The 14429-nt window shown below is 55.8% G+C and overlaps 1 protein-coding gene across 1 annotated transcript; it reads left to right on the top strand.

Moving 5' to 3' along the window:
- The first annotated feature begins 80 nt into the window (after window positions 1-80).
- Window positions 81-4061, top strand: NPM3 (nucleophosmin/nucleoplasmin 3). Its single transcript, XM_027908004.1, has 6 exons — window positions 81-158; window positions 1559-1644; window positions 2347-2466; window positions 2710-2803; window positions 3215-3337; window positions 3454-4061. Exons 1-5 carry the CDS (start codon window positions 116-118, stop codon window positions 3304-3306), a joined length of 435 nt encoding a protein of 144 aa, XP_027763805.1. The 5' UTR covers window positions 81-115; the 3' UTR covers window positions 3307-3337; window positions 3454-4061.
- The last annotated feature ends 10368 nt before the right edge of the window (window positions 4062-14429 follow it).

The raw sequence follows: 14429 nt of genomic DNA, 5'->3' as shown, positions 1-14429 counted from the left end.
GTTGCAGGGCCTTTTGGTTTGGGCACGGGGGCGGGCAGGGGGCGGAGCGGCTCGGCTCGGCTCGGCACTGCACGGCCCGCCCCGCGGCCAGACCCGCTCCCAGCGCCGCCGCCTCATGGAGCCGCACGGGCCCGCCTGCCCCGGCAGCGTCCTCTTCGGTGAGCGGCACCGGGGGCCGGGAGGGCAGTGGGGACAGGGCGAGGGGGGAAGAGTGACTCGTGGGGGATCGTAGATGGTAGGGGAGGTGGGACACGGCGCGGGGTAATAAACCGTGGGCGGGAGTTGGGGGGCGACGACAAGAGAGGGGAGTGGGTGGGTTAAGAGAGCTGGGGGGCAGGAAAGACACGTTGGAACAATGAACTGGAGTCCGGGAGAGAGACGGGGCAGAGAGAGACTGGTGAGTAATGGGGACGGCGTGGAGGCTGGAAAGACACGTGGGTGGGGAATGGGGGAGGGGGGAACACGTGTCGGGGCAGTAGGGACGGTGGGGCGGCCGAAGAGGGACCTGGGGGTAGCGTAGACACACTGAGGAGGGGGGGAGAGGGCAAGAGAGATACGTGGGTCTGAAGAGACACGTGGAGGGCGTTAACGTGCCGGCGGGGAAGAGAAGTAGGGAGAGACACGTATATGGCTGGGCTTGGGAGGGAATGGGCATGTGGTGGGGGGCCCGAGGCGGTTTGGGGGGGAACCACGTGGGGTCTTGGTGTTCTAGCGAGTGTAGAAGGTTGGGAATAATGGGGCAAGGGGTTGGCAGCCCCGGCTCCCGCTCCTCCGGTTAATCCCCCGCGCCTCCCACGTCAGCGTTTCGTGGGAGCCCGTCGCAGGGCGGAGGAGCCTTGTCCCTCCTCTCTGGGAGGGATTTCGGCTGGGCCGTGGAACCCCCCGCACACGTGGCCCTACGCTGCTCACAAACGTGTGTGCGGGCTGCGCACAGCCCATGGCGCGGCCCGAGCAGCGCAGCTCAGCGCACGCCTGCGCTGGGCAGGGAAGCGGAGCAGCCCCCCGGGCTTTTTATGAATCCGGGGTTTGGTCCTCGCCCCAGCGAGCCGAGTATATAAGCACGGGCAGGAAGAGGTCCTGCCCCGGGCTGCCTTTGCAAGTGTCGGCTCTGGTATGCAGGGCTCAGCGCTGTGTTTTTCCGATGGGTCTCCTATCGGTGAATCATCCTGCAAGAAGCAAATGCACCCAGGGCACTTTCCTCCTTCCCTTTGGTTGGCCGAATCCTGATCGTAAGAACTGAGGACGTAATTGTGCATCTCCCTTGTTTTTGTAACTGAGAAGTATGTAATAAAATATGTCTCAAAACTTCTCTTGAGGGACTGCAGCTCCTTGCAGCCTGGCCCAGCATCCTCCCGTTGGGTTGAGGGAAGTGCACACACAGCTCTTGGGAATACACAGCCCTGGCCTGAGGCTGAGTGAGGCTCCTGAACATGAGAATATAAAGAGTTTTAGGGATGCCATGTGCATTCCTGACCAGGGCTTGCCCTGGGAACCCTTTGCCTGTGGTGCCTTGTGCTGTGTAATGCTTGCTACAGCTTTTTTGATCTCCTCCTTCCAGGCTGTGAGCTGACTGCCAGTACCAAATCCTACACATTTCAGGTGGATGAGGAAGATGACTCTGACCACATTTTGGCACTGTCTGTGGTAAGAGAAATGTGAATTAACTGTGCTTGCCCTCTTCTCTCCTCACCCATGCCCTTATCCTCTATTTCCAGGCTCACCCCGCCTTGCTTGGCTGGGCCAGAAAAGGGAACTCTCTTGGCTGAGGTCCTGACTCTGTCTGCTCTCAGAGCAGGGTGTCATGTTTATCCATTGTATATCCATTATCTTTTGCAAAGCCAGTGATCGCAGGAGACTGCTCAGCAAAGAAATACTCCAGGCATGGAGTGAAGGAAGGTATTCCTTGTATTTGACCTTGCTGGAGCCTCACACGTAGATCCAAACCAGCTGGGACTGTGGCTTGTTGCTCTCCAAGCCTAGGTAGATGAAGGGCTTCATTCCTGGCTCTCCCTCGGGATGTTTTCTGTCCTGGGAGTGCAGGACCTGCCAGCGTGGATCAGATCAGCAGAAAACACAGCCCAGGTGCCATCCCTTGAGACAGTTGCAATAACAGCTGTCCCAGCTGGGAAAGGCACAGAACCTCTCCCCGAGGCAGTCAGGGGACAAGTGCTGTGGAGAAGTCCTTGCTCTCCCTGCTTTGTGTAACAGCATCCTCATATCTTGCCTGACATCTGGGCTTGTGGCATTGCTGTGGGAGAGCTTTTTTTCCATTTCTATGGAGAGCCCTGACTGTCCCCAACATGTCCCCTGGGAGAGCAGTAGTTTACAGTCTCCTCTCCCCCCCAGGTCTGCCTCTCAGATGGTGCCAAGGACGAGTGCAATGTAGTGGAAGTCGTCGGGCGAAACCATGAGAACCAGGAGATTGCTGTGCCTGTGGCAAATCTGAAGTTGTCATGCCAGCCCTTGGTAAGAGGCTGTTTTGAAGATTGGGGGGTGGGGGGTTGGCTGCAGGGAACTGGACAGAGTCGGATGTTTGTGAATCCTGACCTAGAATCCGCAGCTCTTGAGAGAATGCCCTGGGTAGCCTTGGCCTGGCTGCAGGTGCCCTCAGAGGGACATGTTTAACTGGGCCAGGTGCTGTGCTGGGGACTGCAGGGTATTCTTCTTTTTGCCTCTGCCTCTAACTCAGCTCCACTCTGCTCTTTGCAGCTGAGTCTGGACAACTTCAAGCTGCAGCCTCCAGTGACCTTCCGCCTGGCAGCAGGCTCTGGCCCAGTGCACCTCAGTGGCTGGCACAGGATCAGTAAGCACTTGAGGATGGGGAAGGGCTTGGGAGAAGTAAGGGGTATGGAGGGTTATCATAAGTGTGAACACTGGTCAGGGAACCTCTGGGAGATGCACGGGGTACTGCCCAGCATGTGTGCTTGGTGCCTCCTTTGTGTTGGTTCCCCAGGGTCTCTCTTATCAGGGATTCCTTCCCTGCCATAAAGCCTTGCATGGGAAAAGGGATCTGGATGTCCCACACTGTCCCTTTTTCCCCATGGCTGGCTGTCACCATCCCCTGCTGAGACATCCCTCCAGCTGGGGTACAGCTTAAGCTGCTCTTGAAACTGCTTCAGTGCTCCTTGGGCTTCTCTGCTCCTGGGGTGTCTCAGGGGCCTGTTGTATTTGCACAAACGTAAGTTGGTGAGTAACAGTTCTTTGTGTGTCCCAGTGCACAGGGAAGATGCTTCCTTTGAGGATGATGATGACCTGTCTGACGAGGATGAGGAGGAGCTTCCTCCTATTATGCCAGCCAAGAAGTAGAGGAGGAAGCAGTAACTTGTCTCCAGGCAAGGTGAGGGGCCAGGCAGCGCCAGAGGAAGCGTCCGGGTGGCTGAGATACTGAAGTGGCAAGTGTGGGTGGGAGGTGCTGCTGGAGGCTGCTGTTCTCAGTCTGGTTCTTCCTCCTAGGTACTCGCTGGGACTTCTCTCCCTGGACGGCTTTTACCTCAGAGACCTCTTGCCAGGACCTCAACGTTTGCTGTTTTGTTTTTATTTTTATTCTGTTGTGACTTTCTGGGGAGCAGGGGCTGCTCCCAGCACTGGGGTGTCTCCTTTCACACAGCCCTGGGAGGTTGATCCTAAAACTGGATGGATGCTGCTGGTATATCCCCTCTCCCCCGTCTCTGTTCTGGGAGTTGGGAAGGGAGGAGGTGATCCTTGCCCTGTGCCTTCTTACTGTCCTGGACCTCTGCTCTGTGCACCCCCTTTCCCTAACTGTGAAACACCCAGTCCTGGCCCCTTCCCCAGCATATGGATGTAAAGTCAGGTGTGGGACAGGCACTTTCACTGACTCTAGTGTGTTTGCTTTTATTTACTCACAATTTGATAGTTTTTATACACTTAGAATTATGAAACTGGGGCCCAGGCTATGTCCTTGACTGCAATTATGGTGGGGCGGGAGCTCACAGCCTGTCTGTGATTTGGAGGGAGGTTCTGGGTCAATCTGTTTTGTAAAGAATTGCTCTTACACTCTAAATAAAGGTCTCTCAGACATGAGGTCTGGAGAGGGGTCACTGCTGGCTGGCAGGTTCCTCCCTTGCATGCTGCAGTGGGGCAAGTTTGAGCTCTGGCCTTTGCTGAGGAGTCATGTCACCCCACACCTGGGTACCTGGAGAGGGTTTGATCCTTTCTGTGCTTCAGTCAGGTGGCACTTTTCACCCACATGTGCTGGTTCTGCCCTTAAATGTTTCTCTGGTGGTTTCCCTGCAACCAATCTTGCAGCCTTGGCCCATGTGTTGATGCCTGTCCCAGCCCTTCTTGCTTGAGACACTGGCTGTTGTCTCTGAGAAGCACCATGGACTTTTTCTGCTGTGCTGGCTCTGTTGATGCCATAGGACAGCAAGTTTCTCAGTTGCCTGGATTTATGTAGGAAATCCAGGGTGGATCCTCAGCTCAGTCTCCATTCTAGATTATGTTTCTCTCCTCTGGGACCTGTGCAGCTCCTCTCCACCTACCCACTGTTTCCTTATGGCCCCAAACATCCCTTGCTCAGGTCCCAGAGGGAGGCTGCAGTGTCCCTTGTGACAAAGGAAAAAGGACTGATGAAGTGATGGTTCTGGGGAGACCTTGCTGTGGCCTTTCAGTACTTTAAGGGGCTTATAAAACAGATGGGGGCACACTTTTTAGCAGTACCTGTTGTGATAGGACAAGGGGTAAAAATTATAAACCAAAAGAGGGTCAATTTAGATTGCATGTAAGGAAGGTTTTGTTTACAATGAGCTTCCTGAAACACTGGCAGGGGTTGCCCAGAGAGCTGGTAAATGACCTGCCCCAGAAAACATTCAAGATCGGGTTGGACCAGGCTCTGAGCAACCTAATCTAGTGGAAAATGTCCCTACCCATTGCAGAGGGGTTGGACTAGACGGCCTCAAAGTCCCTTCAAACCGGACCAATTCCATGACTCTTTAGACTGCTGGTGTCCCAACCCCAAGGTACGTGACTGTGCCTGCCTGGGGGGCTGAAAGCCGGTCCGGGGGGGGATAAAGCCCGTGTTTTGTGCACGGCCCCGCAGCAGCGAGGGGAGAGGATGGGGACGGGTCTGGAGAGGCGGCGGCACTACCCTGGTACCGGGGGCGGGCGTGGCACCGCCAGGGGGCAGGCGGGCTCTGCGGCCCCGCTCCCGGCCCGCCCGGGGCACCGGGAGCCGCCAGACCCGGCTGCAAACAGCATCCCGCTCTGCTCCTCCTCCTGCGGGAGGGCGGGGGCCGGCCGGCAGAGGTCCTGCCTCCGGGAAGGTGCTGTTCCTCCCACTGTCCCGTGTGTTCGGAGTTGGCGCTCGGTGTCCGTACCCACGGGCGCTGTCAGATCTCTCGGCAAATCCCGTTGCCTGGAGAAGTTCGTGGCAGTACCGCAGCTGAGCCGGGTGAAGGGCTGCAGAAGCATCCTCCCTGGGAGATGCTTGAGAGCTGTTGGTGGGCACAGGGCACTGGTGTGCTGATGGTGCGAGTGGGGATTCCAGGGCTGTGGCTGGCTCCGTGGCTGTGCTGGTACCGCGACAGTGCCCAACCTCTTCCAGGGCTGGCACCCCCAGCGCCTCGCAGATCTCCCTGGCTGTGTGCAGCTGGAAGGGGTCAGGGATAATCTACCTGCTGGACTCTGATCCTTCTTGCACTTCCCCAACATTGCAGCTTGGCTCCAGGGAGACAAAAGCCAGTAGATCCTTTTTAACCAGGTGTTCTTAGAAGAGAGGGCTAGGGGAGACAGCTGGCTCAGAACCTGGTGGGGAGTGATGAGTGGAGGGAGCGGGCACAGCTTGGCCCTTGTAGGGTAGTACATTTGCTTCCCACGGGGTGGGAGAGGCAGTGCTAGCTAATATGAAGGAGCATTTGGCCTCTTCAATGGTAGAAGGAAGTGGTTTCAGGGTACTGGTTTCTTTAGGGGTGTCTGGACAGCTGGGACAGTCCTGCCAGGGGGCAAAGGTGGCACCATGAGGGGCATGGTGAAGGTGGCAGAAGGCTTGAGGAGACCAAGCTTGTCCAACTCACTGTGGGACCAGCCCAACCCAATACTTTATTGTGAGTGCTGCCTGGTCCCCGATACTGCTGCAGGGCAATGCCCAGGAACAAGGGATGCCCGAAACCAAGAGGGGGTAATGGAGGGGTTAGGGGGTGTTGGCACTGCCAAGCCCCTGTCTGAGTGACTTGGGGAGGTTTACTCCCTACTCCCTAGCAATGTCACAGCCTTGGTATGCTCAGCCTGGGGAGGAGGAGATAAATGCTGAGGTGGCAGGAGGCTGGGAGGGGGATGCGCTCACACACAGCACTTAATGGGGAAGGATGGGATTACAGGGGTCACGCTAGGTGAGCAGCTTCCTTCGTGGAGCTGATGGTATCAAAGCAGGTGCCCCCGGCTGCAAATACCTTGGGCAAACAAACAGGGCTGTCTAAGAGCAGGTGAGCTTGGGCATGGCCGGGCTGGGGAGTACTCAGTGGTGGGGGGCAGGAGGCTCTCTGTGCACACGGAGTGAAGCGAGGTGCTCCTGGTGTGAGGGCTGCTTGTTTGGCATAGAGTGAGGCTGCAACTGAGTTGTTGTGTTTCTAGGTACATATGTGAGCTTCCCATGCTGGAGAACCCTTTAAGGGTGTGGAGGTGCCAATACAGAGAGCCAAATGATGCCCCAGTCCAGGTGATGTCTCTGGAGTTGCTCCGGTAATTGATTTCCTCTGAGCATCCCACCTTACTGCTGCTTCAGCGCTCTGTGGGCTGATATGGCTGGCAATGGATCCCTCCCTACCCCGGCAGCAGCAGGAAACACCCTGGTTGAGCCATGCAGCAGAGAAACATGGTTTGGGGCTGACCATGCATGAGCACCATGGCTATGCACCCACGCTGCTGCACACTCCATACCCCTTCCAATCCTGCTGCACACAGTGAAAGGCTTGGGCTGCTCACTGCAGGGTCTGGCTCAGATGCAGCCTCACTGGGCTGGAGAGCTTGGCTGTCTCCTCCAGCCCGGTGGCTGGGCCAGGCCGTCAGCTCCCAGAGGACGCTCTGGTTTCAGAGGTCATGTTTGAGTTGCATTTTCAGGGATGGAGGAGAAAGATGGGGAGCTGCTCTGCTGAGCATGGCCAGGCAGCGGTTTTCCTTGTGATGTCCCACTTGGTCCTGCCCCAATTGAGTTCTGGCTGGGTTTCAACTCTTTGTGGCTTAGACATCATTCCCGGGGCGGCTGAGAGGCACAGCTGTGACTGTGCTGTAGGTGGGGCTGGTCTCCTGCTCCATGAGCACTCTCTTGCTGGTTCCCACGCTGATCTGGGGTAAAGCTGTTGTTCTCTGAGTCATGGCTTCCTGGGCTTTGGCGGAAGAAAGGGGACACCCCGGGAGACACAGCCTCCCCCTTATCCCAGGGTTCAACAGCTCTGCGAGGTGGGGCAGAGAGCTGTGTGGCATGTGGCACCTCAGGGGCAGCAGGTGAGAGGAAAACCACCAGCAGAGCCACCCTTAACTGGGACAACCCTGATGGTAGGTGTGACAAGTGTCCCGTTCTCTGCAGTGTTAGCTGACTGTGCTATCTATCCCCGTTCCATCCTGCAGGGCAATGGGCACAAGTACCACTATTATTGCCTTAGGGAACCACTGAGCCAGGGCAGACAGACCACAGCCAAGAGAGACAGCAGCAGGATCTGGAAAGGCCTGCCTGCCAGTAACTCCCATCAATATGCCTTGCAAAGGGAAATGGTGCTGATGCTCTGTGTGGGAATGGCCCTGTCTGATGCAGAAGATGAAACTCAGGTCTGGGGTCATGTGCTGGTGCTCAGCTGTATGCTGGGTCCTCCCCAGGGAGCCTCACGTTTTTTGGGAGCCTGGATGTGTGAGTGTTCACCCACTAACTACTCTGTGGTAGGAGAAGAGGCTCCTCCAGCTCCCAGTTCCCCAGCAGATGCCTGGCTGCACGTCCTGGCACAGGAGTTTGCCCATGGCCTGGCTCTGCTCTGGGCATTCACAGGCCGTGATAGCTGCCCGGTGTGCCAGCTTGCACTGTGGATTCATGTCCCCAGCCCCATAGTGCTGCCCAGAATACAAGAGGGGACTGTTTCCATGAAGGTGCTGCTCTGGCAACTGTGGCTTTATGCTTTGCAGTGGGGGCACAGCTGGAGAAGCCCTGGGTACTGTTGGAGCAAGGGTTGTGTGGATTTAAACTCACAGACACTCACAGTCACATAAAGCTGGTGCTAAAAGTGAACATGTTTGGGCTGTGGTAGAGAGCCCCCTGCAAGACAGCCTGGGTTGAGGCTCCAGCACAGCTGTCCCATGCTGTCCCCTCCTGCATCCCCAGCGCAGCTGCCTCACGACAGGGCAGTGTTGGCAGCTCCGTGCTCAGCACCCGCAGCCCAGATACATGGAGGTCACAGGTGCCCTGCCCTTTGACCTCTCTGAGGCACAAATCTAATCGCTCTGGGCTGGGCTGTCCCTGATGCTGGCAGAACTGTCACTACTGGCCACATGCCCTGGCCAGGGCTGGTGGCATCTGGGGGAACAGGGCCTGCCCAGAGCAGCTGGGCTGGGTCCCAAGGGGATTAGGATCTCTCAGAGGTATCCTCCCAGGGTCATACTTCACTGCAGCGACCTTGTGGTTCTCTGCTTCCAGCCCCATCAGTGGCAGAGCCCTAGGTCAGATAGTCAGGATTTGGCTTCTGTGGTGATGCTGGTGATGGCACTGCATAGGGCCTTGTGGGACATCACATACCACTCCATGCTTCCAATCCCTGCTCCTCCAGTGGGCTCTTAGGCAGGTGGAGACCCCTGAGCTGCAGTTCATGAGGTTTTTGGGATTGGATAGGAAGAGCTGTTGCTGATGGGCAGAGCAGAGGATGAGGAGGGTAGAGGGGACAGGGATCCTGTCTGTGGCAGGTCTGCCCTGCTAGACCTCCTGGTGCTTAGCTCACAGGGGAAGGTAGAGTGGTCTAGCAGTGGGGCTTGGCCCTTCAGAGGTAGGATTTTGGCTCCTGGGAAAAAAGTGGAATTAGAATATTTGGAGAGCTTTCAAACTCCATCTGAACTCCCTGGTTTTTTGCTGGTTGTTTGCTCCTTTGCCTAGGCCAGGCCTCTGCAAACCTGACCCATCCCTGCACAGCTTGGAGATGGTGTCTGTACCATGATGGGAGCTTGGGTATCTTGTTCATGCCATGGCCACACTCTAGGACAGCATGGTATGGAATACTGGGAACATGACCTTGGTTCCTTGGTTACAACCTGATCACCAAGGAAGGCCTAGATTCAAAACCACTACACCTACCTACCTAGGGCAAAAGTCCCCTACCACAGCTGGTGTTGGGGAGAAACCAGTTATAGGCTGTCTTCAGGCTCTGGCTGTTGCTTTACCTGTGGTCATGCTTCCCACCTTCCCGAAACAGAAGTCTGCAGGGTGGCAAAGAGACCCCACATGGCCCTGGGCAAGGAGGGAGAGGGGCACAGTTGCTGTGCTGGGCCCCATGCCAGCATGGAGTGGGGGCTGTAGGGCTGACAGAAGATGAAGGGCTGGGCTTGGATAAAGACTAGCAGGGGGTTTGGAGCAGGTCCATGGAGCTGGTGGTCCACAACAAGGTGGGGGGCTGCAGCCAAGACAGGGGAGGAGCAGGTGCCATGGCACGTGTGTCCACCTTGACACTTCTTTGAGGGGTTCAGTCTTGTTGGTCCCACAGCCTCCCCCCAAAGCCCCAGCCCTTACAGGGCCATGTGGGGTGCCCTGGGGCCTGGCTCCCCGGGGCCAGGGTCAGGATGAGCTTTGGCTCTGCCGGGCTGGGATGTCAAAGGGGCCATAACCCTGGTGTTTTGCAAACTCCTGGGGTCAGCAGTTCAGCTGCCACTAACACAGGAGCTCAGAGACACACACGGGCATTTTGGGTGGATGCTGTAAGCAAACAAACGAAGGTAGAGTTACAGCCGACGTACAGCCCCCCTGGGCCACTGCTGTTAGTTTTAGGTTTAACCCCCCCGTGGGCTGGGTGCAGAAGTCCTGTTCCTAAGAGGATCCAAGCCAAAGCTGAATTGCCTGGCCTGTCTGACTAGGAAGCAAAGCAGGAAAGGAACAGCATTTTGCATCTCTGTCTCAGCTACTTGTGACCCTGAAGAAGCCTCTAAGCCTGTCCCACAGAGAGGACAGTGATCCCTGGCATTGAGTGATGGCTTCCACCTTCCTGGGTGGCCAGCAGAGCCCCTTCCCACCCAGCCTGGCTTTGAGACCCCCACTTCCCAGACCTACCTCATGGGAGTGTTTGAAGACCCCAAGTAGGATGCTGATGCTTGGGCTGGGGCTACAATGTTGAGGAAGTTGTGCCAGCTAGGAATGTCTTGAGACCAGGTCCTGGAGGTGCTGTTTGGTCTGTGCAATGGGGTCAGGAATGGAGTGGAGCTGCCTAAATGCCGTGAACGCACACATCCTCATACACAAGTCTGTGTGTGTCACCTCTTCCCCATGCACATGCATCATGGCCATTCCCAGCCAGGCTGCTTGTTTGATGACCCCTGTTTGAAGCAGAGCAGAATTGCACGAAAATGTTCAGGCTTGGGTTTAAATTATATAGGGCTGGATATGCCACCCTCTGCCTGAGCTGATCCCACATCAGCTGTCCTTGCTTGAGAGCCTTTGGTCTTTGTTTCTGGCTTACCTAGCTCAAGCCCAGCTATGGGGCTCTGTATGGACCCCTTCCTGAGCTGGGTAGCTGCAGAGCCATCCCAGTTCTCTCTCCTTGTAGATGGATGTGGCCTGGGTGTGTATTTCCCCTTCAGTGCCCTCCACAAGGCTCTTGGCCTCACTCAGCTCTGCCTGGCTCACATCTGAGCACACCCCATACTATATGTGGGAATGCCAGAGATGAGAATAGTATTGGTCTCATCAGAGCCAAATGTAGCCAAGCAGGGGATGCTTAACACCACTACAAAATCCATCTATGCATCCATTTACTGTCCTGAATAAGCTTCTGCTGTACCTGGGGACCAGGAGTGAAGCTACCACAAGCTGACCCACCCAAGGCTGCCCCTGCCATGCTGGCAGCCCTGCTGTTGTGAGTGTTGAACTCTCCTCCTTATCAGCTAGCCTGGATGGAAAGCAGAGCCTAGCTTTGTCTCCCGTGAACTGCAGGAGCATCACTGCCACAGGAGGATGATGAAGCCAATATTGACATCAGCACTTCCAGAAGCACAGACTGAAATTGTGGAAGCAAAGGTCGCATTTCTAGAAAGCAGTTGGGCAGGAGGGACAGGAAGTGAGGAAAGGAAGAAGAGTCAGCCCCGTTCCCAGAAACAAAGCTGTGAGAGTAGACTGCTGAAGAGGGACCATGTCACCAAGCTTGGTCCTGCACAGGAGTGGGCACAGCTCCAGGGGACTGTGACCAGAACACAGGAGTAGTCTCCCAGCCTGGTGTTCCCACCGCCCACGAAACATGCCTCAGCTCTGCTGCTAGTAATTGAATAGAGAGAATTAATTGCGAGTGGGCTGTGTCTCCCCTTCCCGCTCCTCGTTTGCCCTGGGGCTGTCTTGGTGCTGTGGGTAGTGAAGACAAGGTCATTCCCATGTAACACATCCCAGTGGGGTTTGGCCAAGTTCCTTCCCTTTGTGGGGTGAGGGCTGGTTAATGGCGAGCAGCAGGATTGCCCCAGGCTGCTCTGTGCTGCTCAGCCATGGAGGAGCTGCTGTTGCCTCTGAAACGCCCCATTAAAGCTGTGGTGAAGGATCAGCAGGCAAGGCTGGGGGCACTGGGCTGCAGGGCTGGGAAGGGTGAGGGTGGAATGGGCTAGCATCCCTCTGGCTTTGCTGGGAAGCCTCCATGTGTTTATTTTTGGGGTGGCATTTATGGTTTATGACTAAGCATCCTCCAGGAATGTATGTAAAGCATTACAGGATCCTGGGTGTTATGCATTTTGGCTCTCCTTCCTATGGTGTTGGAGCAGAGGGAGATGCTTGGGTGCAGGGCACTGCTGCCCACACTTCAATGTCCTCACCTTTGTGTGCCCCAGCCTTTGGCTAACCCTCAGCCCCGTGCCAGCCACCCCACTGCCTACACTGTCTCTCCTCTTTCAAAGGCAACTACTGTGCAGGCGGTCCAAGCCCTCTGCACCTGCAGAGAGGAGCTCTCCTCGCCCTCCAGCCGGCTCAGACTTGCAGTGTGCCGCTGCAGTGCTGCTCTCCTACATCAGTCGAGTTTAGTGCTGTGGTCCTGTCTGTGTCCATGGCCTGGCAGGAGCAGGGAACTGTGCTTGTTGGCCCTTCTCTGGGAGTGACAGCAGTGTCCTGGTTCCTTCTCCAACAGATAGTTTTGCCTGAAACTGTCTGCTGATAGTCCCCACAAAAGAGGTGTTAAAGGCAAAACTAATGTGGGTGTTTTGCTGGCTTCCACTCACCCCAAGTTCTCCCAGCCTCCTCTTACGATACGAACTCCCAGTTTGGTAGGAGTCCTTGTCTCCACTCAGCCCTGTTTGGACTGGTTGCCCCTAAAGCTGTGGTTGGTGTTGGTTTTCTTGGCTCTGCCTTTCTGAAATAAGGGATGCTTGTGGGGAGGTTTCAGGCAGAAGCTCAGGGAAGAGCTGGCAACAGGTACACCTTGCTGGCTTTGATATCTTGTGGGGAACAGCATTTTATGCTGCTGTCCCTCACTCTGCACAAGGAGAAGAGTGTCAGTGGACTAATTCTGACCTGGACTGGGCTGGACGAGAATGATAAAGAAGCAGGCTGGAAGCTGAAGCTGGAACCCAGTTGTATCCTACGGATGTACAAAGGGACATCCTGGGAGAGAGCAGGGATGGTGCAGGGGTGGCCTTGGGTTAGGGGGCTCAGTACTGAGCATCACTGGGGGAACGAGAAGAGCCTCCCACAACACCCTCTGTGCTCTCTTCAGTCTCTGCTGTACAGGGGCACAGTCTGCTCCAGAGTCTCACAATCACTCACCTGCTGCCCCTTCCATCCCAAGTCCTCTCCTGGTCTGCTTGCTACCTTACTGCAGTCTAGGCTGCTCCAGGAGCTGCCCTCACACTTCCCAACTGCCAGGAGGCTCTATGTGGGGTGCAAAGGGGAGAGAGAGGAAAAAGTTTGAGAGCAAGCCTGGATCCCATCTAGGCTGGGACAGACATCTCCATGTCCTGGTTCCTCTCTCTGCTCCTTCTTGGTTTTGTAGTCCTGCAGCTGCATCTTAGTACTCTCAGCTTTGTGGGAAAAGGGGTGGGAGGGCTGCAGCTAATGTCTGTTATCTGATGCTTCATCTGGAACATTTAGCATCCCTGAAGAACATGAAGTACATGAGCTTTCTCGAAGAAAATCACTCCTGTGCCTGACCAGCCTAAACACGATCCCAGTTCTGCAGATCAGGGCAATGGAGCAGTGAGGCAGCAGGATAGGATCTGATGTGACCACGCTAGTAGCCTCCCATAGGGACCACAGCCCACTGGCTGCTGGAGCACTTGGGGGCACAGCAGGTCCCCAAGTCTTTCTTGGGGAAAAAGAAGGGCTTTCTTCCACCGGCTCCACAGCAGTTTGACCTGAGGCCCAGCTGGTCTCAGGAGCAGAGGGCATAGTTTCTCTTCTCCACAGGAGAGCCAGACAAGCCATTTAGCCTCAGTGCCTAGGAATGGAGGGGACCCTCACCCTGGGGACCAGGGGTCTTATCTCAGATGGCCTGTGAAGGAGCTGACAGGCAGACTGATTTCCCTTGTGCTGCCTGGCACAGGAGAGAGCCTATCTAAAAAGGTTTGTTTTTTCTTAAAAAACAAAAGCAGAGGTGTGTGTCACTCTTGATGCAAACATGGGTGGGCTGTGAAGCCCAAGGGAAGAAGGCAAATCCCTCCATGAAGGCACCCAACTTCCTACCCTGCAAGGAGCAGATTGGGGCCACGATCTGAGACAGCAGGAGAGGTGGGATGAGCCCAGAAGCTGTGATGTTGCCTGTCTCTGGCTGCTGTCACCAACCTGCTTGTGTCTTTTCTGTTCCCAAAGGTAAAGTAGGATAGGGGCTGTGGAGGCTTTGGCTGTGGGCCTGAGGATGGCTGGCAGGAGTGTCGTCAGTCATCCGCTGTCAGACGAAGTGTGGCCACCCCTGGGTGATCCCACACCGGCTTGATTTTACAGCCATGACTGGCACTTGAGCCTGTTTGCTGAGGGCAGGGGGCACACGGGACTGTCAGCTTGCGGCTGCCTCTGACCCCGTACAGGACACCATAAATCTCCCCATTTAAGGCAGCCTGGGCTGTTCTGGACACGGTGCTATTGAGTAGAGTGTGGTGTGCGGGGTGACATGTGGCTTGAAACTGTGCCCATCAGGGGTAAAGCAGAGGTGGCCACTGGTGAGGAAGAACATCATCTGCAAAATAGACAATGACTAAATCCCTTGAATTTTTAATATATTAAAAAATTAGGATTGTCTGAATTTAGAGATTTAGAGCATGAGGAGTATCTA

The sequence above is a fragment of the Empidonax traillii genome, unplaced genomic scaffold, assembly GCF_003031625.1.
Source record: "Empidonax traillii isolate 1590-97213 ecotype Southwest subspecies unplaced genomic scaffold, ASM303162v1 scaffold27:size3997909, whole genome shotgun sequence".
NCBI classification, from domain to species: Eukaryota; Metazoa; Chordata; class Aves; order Passeriformes; family Tyrannidae; genus Empidonax; species Empidonax traillii.
This window is presented reverse-complemented; position numbering and strand designations above follow the sequence as displayed.